A 27,112-nucleotide genomic window follows, 5' to 3' on the forward strand; every position below is an offset into this window, starting at 1 on the left:
ATTCAACTGGCTTGGGAGCACAGGGATAATGCACATATTAGGGGTTCCTCTCCTCCTCAGCCAGTCACATTTAAAATCAGAGTCCCATCTGCCACCACTGCAATGGAACAATGCAACAGGAATGCTGTAATTTGCACAGTGCACAAGTGCGGTAAAGCCAGCCACACATGGATCAAAACTCAGCCAGTTCAGCAGGGACTGGACAAAATTTAGATCCATGTATGGGTGGGCTAACTGTAACCAAGTCAACCGATGGTGGAAGGAAAGAAAACTAAAAAGTAATCTACGGTTTGCCTAAGAGAGCTGGAAATGTTTGCAGCAGCTTAAAGCAGTAGTATACTCCGGTTTTTAACTTTTACCTACAGGTAAACCTTCAGAGCTCCTTGCCGGAAAGTGAACCCCCGCACGTATGCGCGGGAGTGACATCATGGCTCCAGCCACTTTTAGCGCTGGACCTGCCGAACCCGGAGGAGACACCGAGCGAAGATGTCGGCTGCCTCAGCGGTGTCTGGACGACCGTGTCGGGGCTTCTCTGCGGCTCCGTTAACATCTAGACATCCCGGATCGCGGAGAGAATTGCCGCGATTCTGCCTGCGATCCTGAATCACGGCAAATAGCGGGAGGCATGTGCGATCCCCGTAACTTTCAATGGCAACCTGATTTTGCCGCGATTGTTGCTCTACGAATCGTGATAAAAACACGCATACAGAATCGCAGGACGCCAGTCCATCAAAAGAAGTACAAGAACTTCTTTTGGGCGACAGGCATCCCGCGGTTCTGTTTGTGAGATTTTACCGCGATTCTTCGATCGCGGCATTGCAAGTGACAGGGATCGCACGGGTGTCTCGCTATTTGCTGTAATTTAGGATCGCAGGCAGAATCACGCCTATTCTGTCTGCGATCCGGACTGCCTAGATGGGAACGAAGCCTTAATGGCTGAGCGCCGATCAGATAGATTCTACTGTGTTCCAGGTATGAGAACGGAAGCCTCGGCTTCAACACAGTAACCGCGCAGTATGCTTTACGTTGCCCCAGCTACAGTTTATACCACACCTCCAGCAGCCTTACATGTTAGTGAGGGACGTTGTTTGTTTAAGCCAGCCTGGTAACTATATAAAGCATATAAAAAACTAGTGTTCAGCTTTAATATTGACACCAGCTGCAGGTCACAACTTCAGTGCATTTTTTGAACGAGGTGCACAACGAGAGCAGGCTTCCCACACAGCATTCTAGTGTAAACAGGCACAGTAATGTCAGTGAAAAAGTAAAAGATCCGCGCTTAGGATATTTTAGATTCCTAATATAGCTGGCTGCAGCCTACCTCTGAGACTATAATCCTAGGATTAATAGTACAATAGTAGAATAGGAGGGAGGTTATGGCGCTGCCTATAGCTTCCTGATTGGTTAAGATAAAAGTGCTATGGTGCAAATCAATAATCAGTGACCTAGTGTAAAAGGTGCTATAGTGCAAGTGAATAATCAGTGAATCAATCAATAATTAGATAAATAGCGAATATTAAAAACTGATATTAAAAAGAATTGGTGAATAAATAAGGTATTAAATACATGTATCCAAAAAAATGTATATAATTATGTGAAATATCAAATTGGGTGATACTTTTATCTTAACCAATCAGGAAGCTATAGGCAGCGCCATAACCTCCCTCCTATTCTACAGTAATGTCAGTGTCAGGAAGGAATCAGAACCCAGGAGTAGGGCATTTTTAATTTTATTTATCCCTTTCGCTGCCAGGCCCCGTGCTCCACTTTTAAACTTAGCTGGCCAGGCCATTTTTGCAACTTTTCCATTGCTTTTTTATTTTTCCTTTGCAGCTTTCAAATTTTGTTAACCATTTAAGGACCAGGCCTATTTCTGACACTTGTTTACAAGTTAAAATCATTTTTATTTTTTTTGCTTGAAAATTACTTAGAACCCCCAAACATTTTTTTTTTTTTTTTTTTTTTTAGCAGAGACCCTAGAGAATAAAATTGAGATCGTTGCAATATTTTTTTTATCATACCGGATTTGCGCAGCGGTCTTAAAAAAGCATTTTTTAAAAAAAAAAAAAAATTAAACTTTTATTTTTTTTTTTAATTCAAAAAAGTGATGTTAACCCAATTTTAAATTGCGCCTTTTTGAGAAATAGTGAAAATCGGACGTACGCAAAATCTCTCTAAAAATCTGGAGGTTTTCCTTTTGTACTTACAGCTTTCAGTTTGTAAAAGACCTCCCAAACCCTATATTTGCTAAAAGCACATAGCCAGTAGAATAAAAGGAAAGTGCTACTGATTTTTAAGGCACTGCGTTATTTGCGCAAACGTTTATCAAATACTTTTGCTAAAAATACACTAAAATCATTAATTGGATGGATTCATACATGGCAAAATGTACAAAATTCCTGCCCAATTCCTACTGAATATAAAAGTTAAACCTATAGAGTTACTAAACAACAAATTTGTACATTTTAAATTGCACCTTTTTTTGTGAAATGGTGAAAACTGAAGGTACACAAAACTGTAAATAAAAAAAACATTTACTCCGGAGGTTACCATTTTTCACTTCCGGAATTTGAAAAGACCCCTCAAGCCATACATTTTCTGAAAGCACATGACCTGTAGAATAAAAAACATGCTACTGATTTTTTGGGTCCTGCAAAAATTGCGCAAACACTCATCATATCGCTATTTTCACTAAAAATACACTAAAATCTCCGGAATTTCGGATAATATGCTCTTTATAAATATATATTTGGGTTTAAGAGTGTTATGATGCATTTTGTAATACAAACCCAATTCCAAAAAAGTTGGGACACTGTACAAATTGTGAGTAAAAAAGGAATGGACTAATTTACAAACCTCATAAACTTATATTTTATAACCAAAATATTATAGATAACATATCAAATGTTGAAAGTGAGACATTTTGAAATGTCATGCCAAATATTGGCACATTTTGGATTTCATGAGAGCTACACATTCCAAAAAAGTTGGGGCAGGTAGCAATAAGAGGCTGTAAAAGTTAAAATGTACATATAAGGAACAGCTGGAGGACCAATTTGCAACTTATTAGGTCAATTGGCAACATGATTGGGTATAAAAAGAGCCTCTCAGAGTGGCAGTGTCTCAGAAGTCAAGATGTGCAGAGGATCACAAATTCCTCCAATGCTACCGCGATAAATAGTGGAGCAATATCAGAAAGGAGTTTCTCAGAGAAAAATTGCAAAGAGTTTGAAGTTATCATCATCTACAGTGCATAATATCATCCAAAGAGTCAGAGAATCTGGAACAATCTCTGTGCGTAAGGGTCAAGGCCGGAAAACCATACTGTATGCCCGTGATCTTTGGGCCTTTAGGCTCCATGTACACGGGACGCTGGAAATGGCCGTTTAGGAGCAGTTGGGCGTTTTTTTCAGAAGCCCCTGAACCCATCTACATTTTATCTTATCTGTCCATGTACACCAGGTCGTTTACAGTCATTTGCAGGCAGTTGCATTCAGGGACTGTTTTTAGAACGCAATTATTTGCGTTCGAACGTGTGTTTCCCGGCGTTTCAAACGCACAAACGCGTCCGAACGTGATGACCCGCGTTTAGCGCACTGCATCACATACAGGAATGCTACTGTAATAGAAATCACAACATGGGCTCAGGAATACTTCCAAAAAACATTTTCGGTGAACAGAGTCCACCGTGCCATTGGCCGTTGCCGACAAACTCTACAGGCCAAAAAAGAAGCCATATCTAAACATGATCCAGAAGCACAGGCGTTTTCTCTGGGCCAAGGCTTATTTAAAATGGACTGTGGCAAAGTGGAAAACTGTTCTGTGGTCAGACGAATCAAAATTTGAAGTTCTTTTTGGAAAACTTGGACGCCATGTCATCCGAACTAAAGAGGACAAGGACAACCCAAGTTGTTGTCAGCACTCAGTTCAGAAGCCTGCATCTCTGATGGTATGGGGTTGCATGAGAGCGTGTGGCATGGGCAGCTTACACATCTGGAAAGGCACCATCAATGCTGAAAGGTATATCCAAGTTCTAGAACAACATATGCTCCCATCCAGACGTTGTCTTATTCAGGGAAGACCTTACATTTTCCAACATGACAATATCAGACCACATACTGCATGAATTACAACATCATGGCTGTGTAGAAGAAGGATCCGGGTACTGAAATGGCCAGCCTGCAGTCCAGATCTTTCACCCATAGAAAACATTTGGCGCATCATAAAGAGGAAGATGCAACAAAGACGACCTAAGACAGTTGAGCAACTAGAAGCCTGTATTAGACAAGAATGAGACAACATTCCTATTCCTAAACTTGAACAACTTGTCTCCTCAGTCCCCAGACATTTGCAGACTTATAAAAAGAAGAGGGGATGCCACACAGTGGTAAACATGGCCTTGTCCCAACTTTTTTGAGATGTGTTAATGCCATGAAAATTAAAATCAACTAAATTTTTCCCTTAAGGCCCCTTTCACACCAGTGCGACTGAAAAGTCGCGCGATTTTGCCGCGATTTGTAGACGCGATTTTGACGCAATTTGTGATCATTCCGACTTTTGTGCAACTTTAGGATTGGGTGGGGCAAGGGTCAAAAAGGTGCTTGTGTTTAGCTTTGAGATACAAAGACGGACAGAAGTTGCGCTGAAATCGCGTCTGTATTATTCATGTGCGATTTGCATGCGTTTTTGGAGGGTTTACATTGAGGTCTATGGACGTGAAAACGCAATAAAATCGTGGCAAAGTAGTGCAGGAACTACTTTGAAGTCGGTGCGACTTCAAAAACGCACTGATGTGAATGGGGCTATTGAAAATAATGGGAAACGACTTGTCATGCGATTTTGCGGTCCAAAATCGCGGGACAAGTCGCACTAGTGTGAATGGGGCCTTAAATTATACATTTTCTCAGTTTAAACATTTGATATGTCATCTATGTTGCATTCTGAATAAAATATTGAAATTTGAAACTTCCACATCATTACATTCTGTTTTTATTCACAATTTGTACAGTGTCCTAACTTTTTTGGAATCGGGTTTGTACACTAAAATCATTATTAGTGCACATAAACACAACATAACTTATAAAATTCCAGCTAAATTACTAAAGCATCGCTCACATGTGGTATTCTAAAGTGTACGCCCATGGGGGCCATGTTTACCCCTTCAGGGATGCGCAGGTGTTCCGTGCATCCCCGAACAGGCAGTCCCATTTACGTCAATTGGGTTGCAACGGCTGCACAGGCATAGCTGCTGTTCCCAATCTGACACCCGTGTGGGTGTACGACCCCGAACGCAGACAGTGTGAGCTCAAGGCGATGCACGTGGACCTACAAGGATGTCAAATTGGGAGCAACGGCTCTGTTCCTGCAGTTGCTACATCCCAAATGACATCAATGGGATTGCCTGCACAGGGATGCACGGAAAACCTGTGCATCTCTGTAAAGGTTTGCTGGGTATGCCCTGTGTGAACAAGGCCTTAGGCCCCTTTTACACAAGCAGACCGATCGGGTCTGCCTATCAGTTTTTCAGGTGGGTCCAATTGGACCACCCATTGTTTTCTATGGAGAGAGACTGATGTAAATGGACATGTGTACGTTTACACCCGCCTGCATCTATTCCGATCCACTAATAACAGACGGATTGGGGTTGCTATGCCCCCATGTAGCAAATCGGATTGGATGAAAATGGACAGGCAGTCCGTTTTCATCCGACCGCCCCATAGAGAACAGCGGGCTGTGTCCATGTCCGCTCTGCATCAGCGGAGCAGGCGCAGACCTATCATCCGCCTGCTCAGCGGGGATCAGCAGAAAGATCCCCGCTGAGCAGGCGGATCTGCTGGCTTCTAAAAGGTAGCTGCAGAGGATCGAGTGTGGGGGGGGGGGGGGATGGAGGGCTTAAGAAAGTGGGGGGAGTAGTTTTAGGTGACAGGGAGTGGGCAGAAGGGAGGTGAAGAGGCTGCTGACCGGGAAACGGCAGCATGGGGGGCAGTCAATTTTAGGTTAAGAACTCTGATCAGTGGATTGTAATCTGCTGATCAGTGTTATAGAATTGTTCAGCAGAGTCTGTTAAACCTTTCTGTTATAAGTTAACGGTGTACGGACCACAGCAGCTGCAGGCAGTGCTTCAGGTCTGTACGGACCTAGCAGTAAAAGAGTTAAAGCGTTTGTTACCCAAAAAAAAAAAAAAGTTTGATCCGATCCCTTGAAAGCATGTTGTACAGCACAGTGTTTCTGCTGTGTCATTTGACCCTTTGTATCACCTGAAATACCTGGCTGATCCTGCCTGGTTCTGCCCTCACCCCTGTAAACTGACCACTGTTTAGCATGGCTGCTGAAGCCTGACACCATGGTCAGTTTATGTGCCTCCATCATCTGCAGCTCTCCTGTGTCCTCTCCCCCTCCCTCCCTGTCTGTCAGCTCGTGACAGTGCCCGCCTCTCCCTGCTGCTATTGAAGCGTTATTTTCTTGCAATCCCCTGTGTTAAATAATGCAATGCCTCCAGTCTCTGTGATTTATTAAACAAATACCCCTGTATACCTTACTTCCGAGCGCTCGGTGCTCACATAACCAGCCGCCTCTCTCCTCCTCTAGGAACGGCAGCCGGTCACATGAGCACTGTTCAGAAATAAGATATACAGGGGCATTTACAAACACAGACACTGGAGACATTGCATTATTTAAAACGGGATTGCCAGAAAATTATAAAGTGGGTTTAACACCCACTTTAAGGGCTCATTCACACAAGAGGGACACGGCCACTTCTTCCAATCTGACATCCGTGTGGGTGCACAACCCAAAAACACAGACAGTGAGTTTGGGGATATGTACCCGCATGGATATCATATGGGGATACATTGAACTTGCATGGGGTACACCCCATGTGAAGGAAGCCTAAATATGTTTTTTTATTCTTATATTTAAACATTTTGTTAAAAGAGGGTAGGAGACAGCCATATATGTGGAACCTGCATCTTAATACAAGGTACGTCTTAATCGTTCTCTGACTCTCACAACCACCAATATAAACAAACATGAAATTAAAGCGGAGTTCCATCCAAAAATGGAATTTCCGCTTTAAGGTCTCCTGACCCCGACATGCCACATTTGCCATGTCATTCACATTTTTTTTTTTGGGGGGGGAGTGGTTGACAGGTACCCGCTCCCACTTAAGCCTGAGCCGCCTCGAGCGAAAGTTCTCCTCTCCCCCTCCCTGCAATCTTCTGGGACATGTCACAGGTCCCAGAAGATTGCCCGTCGACTCAGGGCGCGCAGCACGACTCGCGCATGCACAGTGTGCACCCCAACTATGAAGCCGCAAGCGGTCACAGCCTGGTGCCCACACGAAATGCCAGCGCTGCGGGGAGAAGAGGGAGAGAACCAAGGCTTCCGCCGGCCCACATCGCTGGGCCATGGGATAGGGGAGGGCGTTTATTAAAAGTCAGCAGCTACACTTTTTGTAGCTGCTGACTTTTAATAAACACAAAAACGGGTGGAACTCCGCTTTGATGTGTATGTCAAGGCAAATAAAATAAACAAACACAAGCAGTGTATCTCTGCATGCACATTTCCTCATGCTTTATCCCTCTAAACACCCTGCAAGAAAAATACCCGTTGATTTGCCAGAAAATAAAATCAGTGCCTAAGTCCTATTGTAGGCTGCCAACACACATTTTGCTAACTGGCGTCAGCCCTACCCAATGTATTTTGCTAACCTACTCAACCACTGCCACTCTCAAATCTTCACAACATAAAAGCTAATCATTCTGTAGTCCAAGATAAGAACTGAGGGGAGGGGGGGGGGGGGGGGTTGAGATAACACAGGGATTATGCAGAGGATATAGACAGCTCTGAATTTTTGACAAGATCAATAGTTCTTTTGCGTTTATCAAAAAGATATAACAAAATGTTTCCAATGCTATATTAAAATAGTATGAAATGCTTAATACATCCTGATAAACCCGGTAACATTCCCCATAAAATGATTTACACTGTGCCCAACCACTGACAGTTTACTTGCAACCCAGCCACTGTGTCCTGTTCTTTCAGCACTGCTCCCCTGAACTTACTACTGGAAACAGCATGCCCGGACTACATGACATGGGTCTGGTCCCAAGAGGCTGGGAAATCTTCAGCTGCTGTCAGTCAATTAAAATGGTACTAAACCTAGGACCCTGCATTTACTATATCTGGTCTCCCGCAGTACACAAAACATGGAAATGTAATCAGGCTTCAGGACCCTTGACCTACTGTCTGGACAGTGAGGATTGGCCCTGTGCGGATCACATGCACCTTCCCAAGAAAAAAAAAAAAAAACCTCTCTAGCAATACACACCAAACTGAGCATGTGCAGCCTGACTCCATAGACTCCTTAAATATCAGGGTTGTTTTTTGGAGTCAGTTGAAGGAGGAGATGATCAGAGATCACAGGATCAAACAGCCTTCTTACACAATGCAGATTAACCCCCTTAGGTTTCCACAGTGAGTGCAGTAAAGCATGTGTTACTGCATATAGAATGTGTCGGCAGATAAGAACCATTTGGCCCATCTAGTCTGCCCAATATATCTGAATCCTTATGAATAGTCCCTGGCCCTATCTTATATGAAGGATAGCCTTATGCCTATCCCATGCATGCTTAAACTCCTTCACTGTATTTGCAGCAACCACTTCTGCAGGAAGGTTATTCCATGCATCCACTACTCTCTCAGTAAAGTAATACTTCCTCATATTACTTTTAAACCTTTGCCCCTCTAATTTAAAACTGTGTCCTCTTGTGGTAGTTTTTCTTCTTTTGAATATGCTCTCCTCCTTTACCGAGTTGATTCCCTTTATGTATTTAAAAGTTTCTATCATATCCCCTCTGTCTCTTCTTTCTTCCATGCTATACATGTTAAGGTCCTTTAACCTTTCCTGGTAAGTTTTTTCCTGCAATCCATGTACTAGTTTAGTAGCTCTTCTCTGAACTCTCTCTAGAGTATCTATATCCTTCTGGAGATATGGCCTCCAGTACTGCGCACAATACTCCAAGTGAGGTCTCACCAGTGTTCTGTACAGCGGCATAAGCACTTCTCTCTTTCTACTGCTTATACCTCTCCCTATACATCCAAGCATTCGGCTGGCATTTCGTGCTGCTCTATTACATTGTCTTCCCATAGACTGATTTTACTGTTGTAGGTTTAGTTAACACTTCTTTCACCTGGTCTGGCATCTTTATTAACGTAGTGTTCCATATTTCAAAGAGCCCCTATCCACAGACCACGTTACCCGCCACATTTGTAGGGGAGAGACCCTTGTCTTCTCAACATTGGAATAAGCGGTTTTGTCAATGCAGGTGTTTGGAATCTGGCAGTGGGTCATATGGGGGGGGGGGGTGAGGATGACAGGAGGTAGGGCGTTAGCAAGGCGGCAGTGAGGTGCCAGATGGGATGAGAATGACAGGAGGTAGGCTGTTCGCAAGGTGGCAGTGGGATCCCGGTGTGATGAAGAGGATGAGGCCGACGGGGGTAGGGTGTTAATGTGGCAGTGGGGTGCCAGGTGTGATGAAGATGAGAACAAGGATGACAGGGGGGAGGGTGTTAGCAAGGTGGCGCCATGTGTGGATGACAGTAGGTAGGGTGTTAGCAAGGTGGCAGTGGGGTGCCAGGTGGGATGGAAATCATAGCCGATTGCTACATGTGTAACATAGAACAGTGCAGTAGCATGTACAGGAGTGTTATTGTGTTTATAGGAATCACTGCCTCTTAAAATCCACTATAGCTTGTGTCCACATGCTTTTATGGGAGGCAGATCATCCAATCAATCAAGATGCGAGATCCCACCCACTGTGTTCATTTTTAGTTACTTTGGAAGGAGGAGGAGGAGGGAGGGATTGGGCTGTCATTTAGGATCTGTATACACGCCCAAACGTGTGATGTTAATACCATGTGATCTGACTAGCTCCAATCAAACAGGAAATGTTCTCTCCAGCAATAGAGACCAAACTGAGCATGTGCAGCCTGACTCCACTCACTGTGTCTTAGCCAGACTTGTCTAGAGGAACAGTGCAGGAAGGGGAGGATCTGAGCATGCACAATCAAACCGCCTTTTTACCAGCTCATTCACGGAGTTCCGGACAGAATATGGTCTCCCCCAAACTGCATACTTTAGATATCTTCAACTGTGGCATACAGCTGCGACTCAATTTGAATTGCGTAATATCTCCATACAGCCCTCTCCTTTAGAGTGTCTTTTATTAGACCCAAATAATTCTAAACTCATAACCGCATACTATTACTCATTACTACACTCCAAAACTAACAGACTCAATCTCACTGAATCCAAATGGCGTACAGATATACCGGAGCTTACGGAGGAAATATGGCGAGAAGTGCTTCCGTTGCAGGTATATTCTGTTATTTCCTCCAGGGACAAGGTTATTCAAACAAAATTTTTATATAGGAGCATATTATCTGTTGTTTAAGTTAAATAGACTATCATCGGCATCGTGCTCTCGTTGCTCCATAGCTGATGGCACTTTTTATCATATGGTGTGGGAATTAGGGCTGAACGATAGTCGATGTGATATTGACTATCGTGCTGCGGGCGTGGGCGATAGTCACATCGCCAAAGATACGATAGTAAGGCATAGTAAGGCATAGGCATTAGGCAGGGAGAAGTTGGGACTCGGGAGGACTCACAGTGGTGGTAGCAGAACACAGCCCGACATCCGTCCCTGCCTGCAGCTAGCCTAGTTCTCCTGACTGAGCGGTGAGCAGCGCCCCGTGAGCAGCTGCACAGCTAACCAATCACACGTGCCTGCACACCTGATTGGTTCGCTGTGCCGCTACTCACGGCGTGATTGGTTCACTGTGCCGGTCAAGAGAACTAGCTGCAGGGCGGCAGACTGAACGTGTGGGACTGGACGGATATCATGTCAGTCTGTGTTCTTCTACCTCCTACCACCACTGCGAGTCCCGACTGTGCCTAAATCCACACTGAACATCACTGTCAATCCCTACAATAACATCAACCCTGGCTGTATGGTGCAATCTGCAATTACAATCAGAAGAAGGCTGCGCTGCTGCAATACTTCCATGATTTCCTCTCAATATCGCAATATATATTGTTGGAAAAAAAATATTGCAATGTACTTTTTTCCAATATCGTGCAGCCCTAGTGGGAATGCCCACCTGTCAGGACATTCTGGTCAGAGGGGACTGCATTTATTAGTTCTATTTCCCTGATACCCAACATATGCAATCCCTTGAGAGGTCTTCTAGGGTATATTGATGATAAATCCTTATCTATAAAACGTTCAGCTTTTTTTGAGACTGGTGTTATATTATGCCAAGAAATCCATACTTATGCAGTGGAAATCCTCCACTCCTCCTACTGTAGCCTTTTGGCTGACATTGGTCAATCAGGCACTTCACTATACAAATCGATGTATGAAGCTAGAAGCTGCCCTCGTAAATTCCATAAAGTTTGGGATACTTGGGTGAACTCTGATTGCACTATATCTCCGAATACATAGACTGAGACGAGATACTATGAATAAAAGCCATAATAATTAATTTTGCCATAATACTACATTAATGGTAGATAACATGTTACCAGCTTACATGACCCTTGCTGTTATAGGTGAATACTATGATGAATCCCTTACTGTCACTATGTATTATATGCACTGACTGGACTATTTGTTGTTATTTTTCTATGTAATACTTTGGAGGATATGTTTTGTACTTTGTATGTGTTCTGTAAAGTTAACTTTTAAAAAAAAAAAAAAAGAACAAAATGAGCATATCCCTCTATAGTGTGAGCTTGTCCAGAGCACTAAGTGTCCTTTTTGTCTGCTGCTGTCTGCACGAGTCACTTCTGACAAGTTTTGCTGAAACCAAGATAAAAATGGTGACGTGAGTACACAGCCTGTGATTCACAGCATCAAATCTGTATATGTGTGAAGGAGGGGTGTCCCTTCCCTCCAATCAGCACTCCTCACTATTGTAAATTCAACTCTCCGCCCCCTGCTTTTCAGAGCTGAGAGATTCTGTGTAAATTCTGCTCTTTGAATGGATGTAGGAGAAAGACATCTGGAGTTACACAGGTACAACCTATGTAGGAGGATTTGCTTCATCTCTGTATCAGTCACTTCACCGGGTATATGTTAAGGTTTTATAACCACTTTAAGCACACGTTCACGTTGCTCCAATTTCACATGCGATTTTACATGTCAAATCGGAGCCAATTGCCGGCAGTGGCACCATCCGAATAGGTGCGATGCCGACTTTGGGGTGCCGTACTGATTCTGTACTACTTTTGGTGACTTCGGCGAGCGATTCCCCCGCACAGATGTCTGAAATCACGCCTTAAGTTGGACTGAAAATGCCGGCTTGAAATTGTGCAAGTTCAGCTGAACTCGCACAATTTCAAAAACTGCCTCAGAGTGAACCTGGGCTAAAAAGTAATACAAGATTTTGAAGAAGATCAAGTAACAGACAAGGTAAGCAATCATGTCAGCTGCTGTGACGGGCTATAAAACCTTAAAGTGGAACCTTCCAATCCTTTAATAAAAAGGTAAAGCGGAACTTTACCCATAACAAAAATGGGATTTTTGACTTACTGTAAAATCCATTTCTTTGATGTTTGATGGACACAGCTCCTGTCATTCTTGACCATTTGGTTATACTGCCCCCTACAGGACTAGGACACTTGGCAGAAAAAAAAAAACTTCTGGCTACACCCATGGGCAGTCCAGGGGGGTATACTCCCTCTCCCTGCTATAGTCACTCAGGTTTTGTTACAAGCAGTGTCAGGAGAATCATATCTCCAAAGAGGGGTGGGGTGCTCTGTCCATCAATGATCATCAGAGAAATGGACTTTACGGTAGGTCAATGAATCCCATTTTATTTTTCATTTATTGTCGGACACAACTCCTGTCATCCTTGACCATTAGGGCATGCCAAAGCAGTGTTAAAGAAAGGATGGGAAATGTCAAAAAAATTCCCAAGGCTAAAATTAGCCAACAGGGGCTCAACAAAACTGTAGCTCACCTTAGAAAAACAATACACCCTCAAAAAGAAGCAGGCTCTCCTAAACAGCAGCCTGCAAAACCCTGCGTCCGAAAGGAAGCATCCGCAGATGCCAACACATGTACTTTAAAGAAATTTGTAAAAGTGTGCACCGACGACCAGGTGGCCGCCTTGCAAACCTGCGTCATTGACGCGTGACAGAAGGCCCAGGAGGCACTAGGTGCCCTAGTAGACTGCCCCTTAATGGGGAAAGGAGGAACCTGACCCTTGATGGAATAGGCCTGAACCACCGTCTGTCTGACCCATCTGGAACTGGTCAACCCTTTGCGAGGTCCATCCGTGAGCACAAATAGGGAGTCTGACTTCCTGAAAGACTCCATAGCTGCCAGGTACACCTTAATTGCTCGGACCACATCCAAGGCATGCAAGGCAATTTCCTTTGAATGTTTAGGCCTGGGACACAGGGAAGGCAACACAATGCCTTCATTCAAATGAAAAGCAGAGACGACCTTAGGAAGGAATGACGGACAGGGGGCGAAGCACCACCTTCTCCATCCCTAGATAAGGTGAACGACAGGATAACGCCGCCAGTTCCAACACCCTGCGAGCAGCGCTGATGGCCACCAAAAAGGCCACCTCCTGGGACAGTGAAAGCAGGGGAATCTCCCAAAGGTTTTTAAAGGGAGGCTTCTGAAGAGTTCAAAGCACCAAATTAAAGGTCCCAAGGCGGCAACAGAGCCCGCACAGGAGGAACCGAATGTCGGATACCCTGAAGAAAAAGTACGCACCAGGGAGTGTGTGTCCAAAGGTCGTTGAAAAAAAGACTGCAAAGGCGGATACATGGCCCTTGATGGTACTTCAGGCCAATTTCTGTTCAACTCCCTATTGAAGGAAGTTTAAAATCAGAGTCACCGAGAAGGAGCAAGGATGAACCCCAAGCGACTCACAACCCACAACGTACGTCTTCCACGTATGATCGTAGAACTTCCTCTAAGTAGATTTCCTAGCTTTTACCAACGTAGGAATCACTGACTCAGACAAAGCTCTATCCTTCAGCACCTTGTGTTCAACAGCCAAGCTGTCAAAGCCAGTGACTGTAAAGCCGGATGGAAGATCTGTCATTGGGACAGCAGATCCTCCCTGAGAGGAAGCTTTAAAGGAACGTCAGCGAACAGCCGCATCAGATTGGTGTACCAAGCCTGGTAAGGCCAGTCTGGGACCACTAAGATGACCGGAATCTCTTCTGCCTCGATCCTGCGTAAAAGTCTGGGCAGAAGCAGTAGATCAGATGATACTGACACCACCAGCGCGTCTGTGGCATCCGCCAGTGGATCCCTTGACTGAAACACACACCTCTGCACCTTTCTGTTTAGCAGAGACACCGACCGATACACCTTGGGGGTGCCCCACCGAATATACAGCTGATGAAACACCTCCGGATGAAAATACCAGCCTCCGTGGTCCAACACCCGCTGACTGGCAGGCGGATTACCTCAATTTTCCAACCCGGTACAGTGTACGGCAGAGAAGGCTGGAACGAACCGTTCTGCCCACCTTAGAATGCCTGCTACCTCCAGAGCCGCCCGGGCAGTTCTTGTGTCCCCTTGGTGATTGCCACAGCCATGGCTTATGTCATTGTCGGATTGAATGCGCACTGGGCATCCCTGAAGACGATCCGTCCAATGGTCCAGACACAGCCTGATCGCTCAGAGTTCCAGGACACTGATCGGTAGCCTGAACTCTTCCAGCATCCAGATCCCGAGCGGAATTCTTGCCGAGGACACCTTCCCAGCCGGACAGTCAGACATCCGTGGTGACCACTGTCCAATACAAGGGGAGGAAGGATTTTCTCAGCCAAAGTGCCGGAAAGCAAAGCCACCATATTCCTTTGTTCCCCAGATCCGATTGTCCAGAGACTGCGGAGTCTTGACCCACTTGGTCAGAATCCCCCTTTTCAGAGACCTCATATGGAACTGTGCAAACTGAACCGCTTTGAAGGTAGATAACATCAGGCCCAGCACCCAAATGCAAGTCTGGAGGGATGACCTTTTGTTGGACAGCAGTAGGCGAATTTCAGCCTGCAATTTCTGGAGTTTGTCCAGAGAAAGGGGCACTCTGGCTCTGGCCGAGTCCAGAGTCAGGCCCAAACAGTCCAGCTGGGGAGACATCCCCTGGACAGAACCAGGGGAGACATCTCAAAATTCAGAATCCAGCCAAACTCCCTCCGAGTTTGTATTGTGATCTCCAGGTTCTCCACCAGAGCAGAGGGAGACTCCACTTGCAGAAGGAAATCGTCCAAGTAGCCCAGTACCCCGATTCCCCGTTGGCATAGCACGGCTAGCACTGGAGCCAACACTTTTGTGAAGACCCGAAGAGCAGAGTCGAGACCTTAGGGTAACGCCACAAACTGATAATGCTCCACTCCCACAGTAAAGCTGAGAAAACGCTGATGACTGGCACATATTGGACTGTGAAGGATATGCATCCTTGATATCTATAGAGGCGAGGAAATCCCCCTGACGCAGGGATGCCACTACCGCTCGAATGGACTCCATTTGGAACTTCTGCACCCGTACAAAGCAGTTTAGCACCTTGACGTCCAGCATTGGACCCGCATTACCTTCCTTCCTGGGGACTGTGAACAGATTTAAATAAAAACCATGAAAACGTTCCAAAGTCGAAACCGGGACAATCACTCCTTGAAGCAACAGGTCATGTACAGCCCCAAACAGACCCTGTAACCAACGCAGGTTGGAAGGAAAAAAAACATTGCCGGGGGACAAGAGGGAAACTATTTTGTAGCCGGACCGAATGACTTTGTGGAACCACTTGTCTTGTACCAGGGAAGTCCATGGGTCGGGAAACCAAGGAAGACGTCCCTTCATCCCCGATAAGGGTAAGGGTGCACCTTCATGCTGAAGGAGCCTTGTCCACAGGTGTGGAGAAGCACGCTCTCTGCTTGCCAGACCAGGTTCGTTTGGATCCACCAGAGAAGGCCCTACAAGGCTTTGAGCCCTTTTCAGTCGACCCTGAGGGATGAAAAAAAACTTCTAATGAGCCGAGAAGGAAGGTGCACATCTACGATGAGGTTCCTTGCCCTTAGTAGCCTGCAAAAGAAAAAAGTACTCTTACCCCCTGTGAGACCTTTAATGATGTCATCCAGGGTAGCTCCAAACAGGCGATCTCCTTGAAAGAGAGGATCAGTCAAGGCCTTTTTAGAAGTCTGGTCCACAGACCAGCATGAGCCAAAAGACATGCCGAAGGACCACCGCCCAAACAGAGGGGAGCCCTCAGAGGAACCGCATCCAAAGAGGCATCACAAATAAACTGCAGCCCCTGGACCAGCTGGTCCGCCAGCTCCGCAAAGGCAGGGAGCGAGCTGTTCTCCCTCCATGTCACGGCATTGGAGCTTAGCCCACTCGGTCAGAGTTTGCGACACCAGGACAATGGTAAATACCGGACTCAATGGCGAACCAGCTAAGGAGAACATATTGCGGGCAACAGCCCCTGCCTTCCCAGCAAGCCAGGTCCTTAAAGGCCAGGGACTCTTCAACCGGGAATCATGGTTTCCTTGCTTAATCTGGAAACCGGAGGGTCCACCACCAGTGGGACAGTCCACTTCTTAAGAAGGGACTCCTCATAGGGGTAATGCCTAGTAAAGCGCTTAGGAAGACACTTTGGTCATCCCCAGTCTTAAGCGACAATTCTGTCAAAATAGGCAGGGAAAGGAAACACCTTTGCCGCTCTGGGTGGCTTGAGTGCCAAAGGGTATCTGTGCCTCCCGTCGCAGCTTCAACTTCAGCTCCATCTTCAGAGTCTTCTCACGCATAGATACAATCAGTGCATCCACCAGCGCCTTTTCATGCACGGTCGCAGACGTGGAGGAATCATCCTCATTATCAGAGGATTCCAGGCGCGTGGTCACAGACCCAGAAGGGTGACCCACATACGCGGTGGCCGAATCAGATTCAGGATCTGATAAGACAGACGAGGCACAGGCGCCTTTTGCTAGCCCGTCGCATGCAAGCCGCCTCCACCCGGGACACAAGGGACTCCAGGACCGCCGTCAGTGCGTGTATGGATGGTTGGTTGGGACCCAGAGGGCCCCGCAGTCTCAGAGAGGATAAGGTGGGGAAATGTGCTCCAAAGACTCCATGAGTAACTAGGGGGACCCCATAAAAAACTAACACACTGCTAAGGTAAAACCCCCACCGCGCTGGCCTCACCACCCGGTTGCCAAGCACAAGGCACAGAGCGATCCTCAGAAGAGAGGGAGAGGACCCCACCAGACTCACCACCTACCGACACAGGCACCTGCAACCACCAGGAGAATCTGCACTACACCTGTGGTGATCAGGAAGCTAAAGGATTCAGGAGTCAACACCAGGGGAGAGGGGCTCCCACCGCCGAAATCACCGCCTACAGGGCTCCACTGTCATGGCAGCCACTTTTTGCACTGAGTAATCACAACAAAATGGGTACAGGACTACACAAACATGGCCCCAGTGCATAGGAATGCACAGGCTACAACAAAATGGCAGGACCACGAGGTATACATACAGGGACCCAGAATTGGGAGACCAGGCCTCAAGGACAGATCCAGGCAGGACAGAGGGGTCCTGCCAGGAATACCCATCAGGCACAAACCCCCCCCCCCCCCCCCCGCACAGTCGATCCTCCGGTCACTGGTGGCGCAACCCTCAGCCCCCATCGCCAGTTAGCGCCCTGCCCCCATCCCAGACCAGTGACCAGACCACCCAAACAGCCCCAGTGTGTGGAGGGGGGGGGGGCAGACTGAGGGTCTCGTCAAAAACAGTGGGGTGCCTGCGGGAAGGAGGGGAACCCGGGGGGTGCAACCATCCCTAGAAGGGGCCCACGTCCACCCCAAAACCCTCCAGGGGCAGAGGGGGGACAGCCACTCACCAAACCAGGAACCAGGTGGGCATCACTCCAGACGGATCCTCCTCTCTATCGAAATAGGGGGGCTCAGGCCGAGGCCAGGTCGTATGCGACCTTGTAAGATGTTTAACTCGCAGGGCCAACCCCCATTCCAGTGGGGCTATGTCACAGACGACCTAGCGTGGAGCGGAGGCCTGCGTGGGCTCGCAGGCCAGACTAGGACGACTGCTGAATCTAGATTATTTAGCCTGTCGCCCAGTCTGGCAGTTGGTTTTATATCTCACAGGAGAAAAAAAATTTCTATCTAAAAAGAAAAAAATTGCCAGGACCAAAGATCCCAGCAAGGAACTAGGTCCTTACTCCTGACTAGGCAGAAAAAAAACGTAATCATTACAGCAGGGAGAGGGAGTATACGCCCTGGGACTGCGCATGGGTGTAGCCAGAAGTTTTTTGTGCCTAGTGACCTACTCTTGTAGGGGGCAGTATAACCCAATGGTCAAGAATGACAGAAGATGTGTCTGTCAATGAACGAAAAAGAAATAATGTTTTTTTTTTTTAGCAAGGAACACATTCCATAGTAATAATTATTCTACCAAAATTAGTTTGTGCTGTAAATTGCCTCCAGCAATGCTCCTGTTTCATCTTCCAGGAGGCTGCCATTTTGCTGAAGCCCAGAGCTCCTGAAAAGCAGTAAACCATAAAGCAGTACTTAAAGCGGAGTTCCACCCAAAAGTGGAACTTCCGCTTTAGGGAGTCCTGACCCCCTGACATGCCACATTTGGCATGTCATTTTTTTGGGGGGGGAGCGGGTACCTAGTTTTGACAGGTACCCGCTCCCACTTCCGCTCGGAGCGCGGCGGCGCCCTGAACGGAAGTTCTCCTCTCCCCCTCCCTCCCTGCAATCTTCTGGGACACGTCAGAGTTCCCAGAAGATTGCCGGCCAATCGAGACGCGCAGTACAAGCACCCCCCACGCAGTGAGTAAGCACATTTTACCCTTTGATCATCCCTGATGCTAACCCCTTTCCTGCCAGTGTCATTAGTACAGTGACAGAGCACATTTTTAGCTTTGATCACTGTATTGGTGTCACTGGATCCCAAAAAAGCAACAAGTGTCACTTATGCCTCGTACACACGTTCAGATAATCGTACGACTTATCGTTCGCATTTTGTTGCATGATACTAACATCAAATTCAACAATGCGCATTAGCGTATGATTTTTTCGTATGATTCTGGAAAAGCTTCCTGGTTGCGTAGCTACGTATCAGATAGTGCAAAACAAAAACAATGGCAGCCAGGCTTTTTCCAGGTTATTTTTGTGTTTCTGATCATGCGTGGTCTTGGTCTATCGATTTTTAGCGGATGCATACTGTACTGGATTAAACGATTATCGTTCGCTAGGCTATCGTACGACATAAGTTTTCGTGTTTGTCCCTTCAGATTTTGTTGGACGAACTGTCATGATCGGCTGTCGAAAGCTGTGTACTAATGATCAGATTATCGTGCGATCAAGTTGAAAGCGATTTTTTTTGTACGATTATCTGAACGTGTGTACGAGGCATTAGTGTCCGAACTGTCTGCGCAATATCGCAGTCTCCCTATAAGTGGCTGAGCGCCGTGATTACTAGTACAAAAAATAAATGAACAACATCTCCATAAATCTATCCCATAGTTTGTAGACGCTACAATTGTCAGTTAAAGTAACGCAGTGCTGTATCGCAAGAAACAGCCTGGTCATGAAGGGGGGGGTAAACCTTCCAGAGGTCAAGTGGTTAATTCCGCTTTAAGGCTGTCAGATCAGCCTCTACAAACTGGGCACAGTGCCTACAAATAGAGAGCAACTGAGCATGTGCAGAGCAGGTTGACACACTGTACTACTGGATTTTAAACAGTATAGACACTTATATTTAATGTTTCACATAGATTTACCTGCAAAAGGAGCCAACCTTAAGTCATCTAGCGGGACTTCAATTTTCTGACTAAAGTTTCACTTTAAAAAGGTAGCTGCCATCTTGGCTTCTGTTTGATCTACAGTTTTCATGGTGCTGTTCGTGTGACCAGCTATGACACCAGCCATTCAATGGCTTGACAGTTCGGTCGAGAGCAAACATAAGCACACTAGTAACGCCAGTTATCATTCAAGGCATGCCTTGACATTATCTGCTTTGAAAAATGGATGGGTTGAGTACCGCTCTAATCACGCCACACACTATACAATTAGATTAGCAGTACACATGCCTGTCTGATCATACACAGATTGATTACATAAATTATGTGTGTTCTCATTGTCCTCATGTTATATAGTTTTGGTATGTCTGATTGTACAATCAGACTATATAGTGTATGGCCACTTTAAAGGATAGGTTCAACTTAAAAAAAAAAAATAAATGCACTTCTGCAGGTAAACAAACAAAAAAAACACATTGATTATTTTTTTTCTAAGGCGCCTGCATAGTATTGCGCCTGCAATCAGCAGATCCTGGGTGCAATGTCCAGCTCCTACAAACTCTCTTCATAGCTGTCTGCACTTACCTTGTACGGGCAGACAGTTACCTGAGAGCAGGAAAAATCAATGAACTACAAGGACACTTACCAGCATCCTCACAGGTCATTGCAAACTGCAAGCCATCAGCCGCAATGGCTGACAGTATTTGTGGGCATTCATTCCCAGGAAACTTAGGTTAGGTTCACACTATTACGATGCAGGAACCAGCTAGATTCCAGCGCAGGTTCCCACATCGCATGTCTCTGGCAGGCAGTTCACACTGCCCTATGCGAACCGCTGCGGGCGTCAATACAAAGTTAATGACACCCCCAGATCGTTTCGCAGATCACAGTGCGAACTGTCAAATGGTGCAGGAATCCGATCGCATGAGTGTAAACAACCATACTATCAGATTCTAGTAGTGTGGAGCAAAAAAAAAAAAAAAAAAAGTCCTGTACCATTTTGGTCCGAAATGCAATGCATATCCAGCCATACAATTTGTGTGGCTGAATTGGCATCGCAATAATGTGAACCCAGCCTGAATGGCTGTGTGCCTGCGTAGGCAGAACTCTGCATGGCCGCACAGTTTTCAAGATCCCTGGCCTGCTGTTACATTTGCTCTCCTGTTACCCAGAGTCAGAGGTCTAACATCACAGAGGTGCTCCGGATTCTGGAAGGATCCCAACCATATTATCGAGATCCACCCAGCTCTCCAGTGACCCAGAATTTGCCGAGCGCTGGAGGGACAGCCGAGAGAGCAGTGACTGACAGTCATTGCTCTCCTCTCCAAGCAGGCCAAGAACTGAGCAATCAAGTGGTCATATGCCTGTTCAGTTCTCAGTGTGAGAGCCAGCGGGGAAAGTTCCAGAATCAGGCCAATGCTGCAGCAGGGAGGAGAGTATAGATTTTTGCTTTCTCTCCATTGTCACACTTCTCCTTTAAAGCTGGAGCTGTCCTACGTCTGCTCTAACAACTAAACGATCACATGACCGCTGATCACACAGTTCTCAGTCAGCTTGGAGAGCAATGCCTGTCAATCACTCTTTCTCTGCCCCTCCAGCGCATGGAGCAGGAGAGGAGGCGGGCACTGCTGGCTTTGGCTTTCTGCTGCACACCAAGAGGCGAAGTTAGCTGTTAATCAGGCCAACTGGGAGAATCCCGACAAATCCTTTCAGAGCCTGGAGCGGCTCTGTGACATCAGCTGACAGCGGCCTACAGCCAACAGTCAGCGGATTCTGAGTCACAGCCAGGGATTTTTCAGCAGAAAAGCAATTCCGGCACCTCCAGCACTGAATGTATGTAATGGCAAGGGGTGCTGGGTTGTGCTACAATGTCTATTGATGCTGGAATCAATCTATTTTTGCAGGGGGGAGGGGGGTCTATTGTGGCTGGTGGGGGATTTATTGTTGCTGGGGTTGGTCTTATGTTGCTGGGAAGAATCCATTGTTGAGGGAGCAGTCTATTGTATCTGGTTGCAGGAGGGTCTATTAATGCTGTCTGTGGGGAGATCTGTTGTTGCTGCTAGGGGGTATTTTGTTGTAGGTGGTCCATTGTTGCTGGGGTTGGTCTTATATAGCTGGGGGGTCAGTTGTCGCTGGGAGGGATCTATTTTTGAGGGAGCAGTCTATTGTGGCTGTATCCTGGAGGGTCTATTGATGTTGTCTGTGGCGAGATCGGTTGTTGCTGCTGGGGGTATTTTGTTGCGGGTGGTCCACTGTTGTTGGGAGAATCCAGACAAATCCTTTCAGAGTCCGGAGCGGCTCTGTGACATCAGCTGACAGCGGCCTACAACCAACTGTCAGCAGATTCTGGGTCACAGCCAGGGATTTTTTTCAGCAGGAACGCAGTCCTGGCACCTCCAGCACCGAATGTATGCAATGGCAAGGGGTGCTGGGCTGTGCTACAGTGTCTATTGATGCTGGCTGATCTATCAGTGCTGGAAACAATCTAATTTTCCAGGGGGAGGTCTACTGCGGCTGGTGGGTGATCCATTGTTGCTGGAGGTGTCAGTTGTAGCCGAGAAGGATCTATTGTTGAGGGAGAAGTCTATTGTATCTTGCTGCCGGAGGGTCTATTAATGCTGTCTGTGGGGAGATATGTTGTTGCTGCTGGGGGTATTTTGTTGCAGGTGGTCCATTCTTGTTGGCAGACTCCCAACAAATCCTTTCAGAACCTGGAGTGGCTCTGTAACATCAGCTGACAGCGGCCTGACGCCTACTGTCAGCGGACTCTGGTTCACAGCCAGGGCTTTTTTTTTTAGCGGAAACACAAGGAAGCGCAGTTCTGGCACCTCCAGCACTAAATGTATATAATGGCAAGGGGTGCTGGATTGTGCTACAGTGTCTTCCCCAACAATAGATCCCTCCCAGTGACAATGGACTCCCTAGCAATATAAGACCAACCCCAGCAACAATGCACACCCCCACAACAAAATACCCCAGCAACAACAGATCATCCAACAGAGAGCTACAATAGGGGGGTCTATTGTTGCTGGGGTTGGTTTTATATTGCTAGGGGGTCCATTGTAGCTGTCTGCTGGAGGATCTGTTGTTGCTGGGGTATTTTGTTGTGGGTGGTTCATTGTTGCGGGGGGGGGGGGTCAATTGTTGCTGGGGTTGGTCTTATATTGCTAGGGGGTCCATTGTCGCTGGGGGGGGGGGTTCTACTGTTGGGGGAGAAGTTGGAGGATCTGTTGTTGCTGGGGGAGCAGTCTATTGTAGCTGTCTGTTGGAGGATCTGTTGTTGCTGGGGGAGCAGTCTATTGTAGCATCTGTTGTTGCTGGGGTATTTTGTTGTGGGTGGTTCATTGTTGCGGGAGGGGGGGTCTATTGTTACTGGGGTTGGTCTTATATTGCTAGGGGGTCCATTGTAGCTGTCTGCTGGAGGATCTGTTGTTGCTGGGGTATTTTGTTGTGGGTGGTTCATTGTTGCGGGGGGGGGGGGTCAATTGTTGCTGGGGTTGGTCTTATATTGCTAGGGGGATGTACTGTTGGGGGAGCAGTCTATTATAGCTATCTGTTGGAGGATCTGTTGTTGCTGGGGGAGCAGTCTATTGTAGCTGTTTGTTGAAGGATCTGTTGTTGCTGGGGTATTTTGTTGTGGGTGGTTCATTGTTGCGGGGGGGGGGGTCAATTGTTGCTGGGGTTGGTCTTATATTGCTAGGGGGTCCATTGTTGCTGGGGGGATGTACTGTTGGGGGAGCAGTCTATTATAGCTATCTGTTGGAGGATCTGTTGTTGCTGGGGGAGCAGTCTATTGTAGCTGTCTGTTGAAGGATCTGTTGTTGCTGGGGTATTTTGTTGTGGGTGGTTCGTTGTTGCGGGAGGGGGGGGGGTCTATTGTTACTGGGGTTGGTCTTATATTGCTAGGGGGTCCATTGTCGCTGGGAGGGATCTATTGTTGAGGGAGCAGTCTATTGATGCTGTCTGTGGGGGAGATTTGTTGTTTCTACTGGGGGTTTATTGTTCCTGTGGGGGGGGGGTGATATTTTGTTGTGGGTGGTCCATTTTTGCTGGGCTCGGGTCTATTGTTGCTGGCTGCAATGGGGGCCAATCTTACTGCTTTTCTTGTTATCATTAACAAGTTCCATACAAACGACTTAGTACCACAAATGTTACTTGGTTCTGTATTCTCTAAATAGGGGCAGTATTGGGGGAGGTGGAACCAAGGTAAGTAGGGGGCGGAGACAAGGGGTGACTCTGAAAGGGGAGTTCCTGTACCTATTCTGATAACCCTGGTCACAGCAGAGCAAATGTCACCCAGAAGAGAAGTAGGACCAAAACATGCTTGTCTTTTACACTGCTAGGCAATGGGTGCCAGGCTGAAGAGACACTAAGCAGGAATAGAAATCACCACATGAAAGATTCCATCCAGAAATACACAGATCCCTCCATTGCACCTAGGATCAGCAGTGAAGAGGACCTGTCATGCAGCACATGTGTCTGTCCCTGGGGCTGTGGAGGTCACATGACAGCTGAGGCCTGCAGAGGCCGGTCCCGGGTGCCCCCTTCATCCTGATGACAATTCAGCAGAGCGAACAGGCCTCCCCATCCCAGGCCGGGCCTCTTCCCCCACCCCCCTCACACACTTACTCTCATTTAACACCTCCACCAGGTCGGCGCAGATCTCACACATCGTTCAGCAAGGAGCCGCGTCCTGAGCATGGAGATGGCGCTGCCCGCGGCCCCGTCAGCCGGTGAATGCGGTGCCTGTGCAGCCTACAAGGCCCGGAGACGTGTATAGGAAGGAGGAGAGAAGACGGGGGCGCTCCGGAGACGGGCGGACGAAGCGAGGAGACAGTGCGACCGATAGAGGTGACTTTTTCCTCCGAAGAGACTGTGGCGGCCACACGCAGATTCCTTCACTGCCTCCACTGAACCATCTTCATCACCACAGCCGCCGCCATTTTGGTTGGGGATGCTCGCTTCACCTCGGCTGTTTCCGGGAGCGCTTCGGGTGTTCGGCGGTGTGGACACGCCCCCCGCCGCTCATCGGACGTGTCACATGACGAGGGCTGACTGGCCTCTCTGAGGGTGGGAGTGGCTCTTCCATGATGTGACCCTGGTAACAGGGAGCAGCAGGTAGGAGAGCAGTTCTCTCTGCTTGTGTGTCCCTTGAAGAGCAGCTGTGACATGGCAGACTGCTCTCTGTGAATGCTGAAGGTTAAATATCTATTTTTAGAACATTTCTCACCTTTCTAGCTGTTTCTTTGTAGCAAAATTATATAAAGACTGCAAAATATCCTGCATAATCTCAAAGTTCCACCAAAGGAAAAACTGAGGAGGAGCATTACCTTGTAGGCAGGTGCAGTTTATTTCTCCATTGCAACAACTCTGCAGTTAAAGAGGAAGACAGTAGGAACCTGGTTCCTCTATGGCTTCCTTGGTCACTGGGAAACTATGCAAATGGATGCTGTTTTTCCATGTGACTCTAGCAGCCATCTTGGGTCAAGCAAAGCCTATTTAAAGCGGAGTTCCACCCAAAAGTGGAACTTCCGCTCATTTGCTTCCCTCCCCCCCCCCCCTCGGGTGCCACATTTGGTATCTTTCAGGGGGGAACGGGTACCTGTTTTTGACAGGTACCCTTCCCCAGTTCTGGGAGAAGGCGCTGTTCCTCAGAAGTTTGGCCCCCTCCTCCTTCCCCTGCCGCCGAGCCAATCCAAATACGCAGCGCGCATGCGCAGTAAGGACTCGTCCGTGAAGCCACAAGCCAATGGCGGCGGTGTTGACATCGCTGGACTCCAGGACAGGTAAGTGACCTAATATTAAAAGTAAACAGCTACAGTATGTGTAGTGCTGAGTTTTAATTTTTGGAGGGGGATGCTGGAACACCGCTTTAACCGCATTTTTACTCCCTTCCTGTGCATGCCAATTTTCAGCTTTCAGCACTTTGAATGACAATTGAGCGGTCATGCTACACTGTACCCATATAACATTTTTATCATTCCTTTTACACAAATGAAGCTTTCTTTTGATAGTATTTAATCACCACTGGGTTTTTTATTTTTTTTCTAAACAAATGAAAAAAGACTAAAAACATAGTTTGTTAAAAATTTTTGTAAACCAGTAATTTTTCTCCTTTAGTAATGGGCCTGATAGAGGTGACACTGATGAGGAGGCACTGATTGGCAGCACTGGTGGTAATGCACCTGTAGCACCCTCCTAGATAGGTGCTAGAGAGTGAGTTTAGTTTTGGCCAGGGCCGGATTAAGAGCATCATGGGCTTGGTGCTGAGGATTTTGAAGGGCCTTAAGGGCCGTGCCTTGCCATGCACCCAGAGGAGGAAGGGTGCAGCCATGCATGCCTAATTCAACATGGGATGCTGTCTCTGAAGCCCATAAACACATCCATGCATCGGCAACTGTCCCTCCTTGTCCGGCCTTCGCGCTGTGTGGGGAGGTTCTGAGGGTGCTGCCTGGGGAAGCGAGCATAGAAGCCAGACTTCTGTGTTTACAAGTGACAGAAGAGCGGTAACAGTGAATATGGCCAACCCGGGGCCTATATAAAAGGTAGGGGCCTGGAGCTGCAGCTCCAATAGCCCCTACGTTAATCTGGCCCTGGTTTTGGCTCTGTCTGCTTATCAGAGGAGCAGCAGGTGAAATCTACATTGCCCTCTGCTTAACAGAGAGCAGGATCTGTGAGTTAGGTCTGCTCGATGTGCTCAGTGTGTGGTATATCTGGTCTGAGGGAGTGTCCCCACTGTGTCCAATGGGGAGGCACATTGGACAGTGGAGGAAACCTGGCCAATGACACACAGGCTTTTGATACAGCCCCAGGAATTGGCACAGACTGTTTGTCTCGATGCATTGTGGGGCAGGGTATAAAAAGCCAAGGGCACATGAGGTAGAGCTCTTTGGCAGGAAGCATAGTCCCAGAAGGAGGGTGGCGGCTGCCTCCTCTTCTGCAGCAGTTGGTGATGGTCACAGGCAGTTGGCCTGGTGAACCTACAGAGTGTAACTGAACCCAGGGGTCCAGGAGAGCTGCCTGGAGAAGTTGAGGCACTGCGAGAATCTGGAAAGCAGTATCGTGAGTACAGGGGATCTTGCCCAGAGGTCTGCCCAGGAAGGGGACCACTTCGGAGAGTGTAGTCAGTGGACTGGTCTCAGCCGGTATAGTGAAAGGGGGTACTGGGGGAGTACCCTGAAGAGAAATACAAACAGAAACATTAGCTTCATTCAAGTGGCAGAATGAAGTAGCTGCCTTGCCACATCCTCAATTTAGAGGT

General features: G+C 47.3%; 1 protein-coding gene across 1 annotated transcript in view; it reads right to left on the minus strand.

Moving 5' to 3' along the window:
* USP34 (ubiquitin specific peptidase 34) overlaps positions 1–24,894 on the minus strand; it is a 600,284-nt gene extending 575,390 nt beyond the window's left edge. Inside the window, exon 1 of the mRNA XM_082250967.1 lies at positions 24,481–24,894. Within this exon, the coding sequence (XP_082107093.1) occupies positions 24,481–24,523 (43 nt within the window). The 5' untranslated portion in view covers positions 24,524–24,894. The remainder of the gene's footprint in view (positions 1–24,480) is intronic.
* Between the last annotated feature and the right edge of the window lie 2,218 nt (positions 24,895–27,112).

This window comes from Pelophylax lessonae (assembly GCF_965119305.1).
Source record: "Pelophylax lessonae genome assembly, chromosome: 3".
In the NCBI taxonomy this organism is placed as follows: Eukaryota; Metazoa; Chordata; class Amphibia; order Anura; family Ranidae; genus Pelophylax; species Pelophylax lessonae.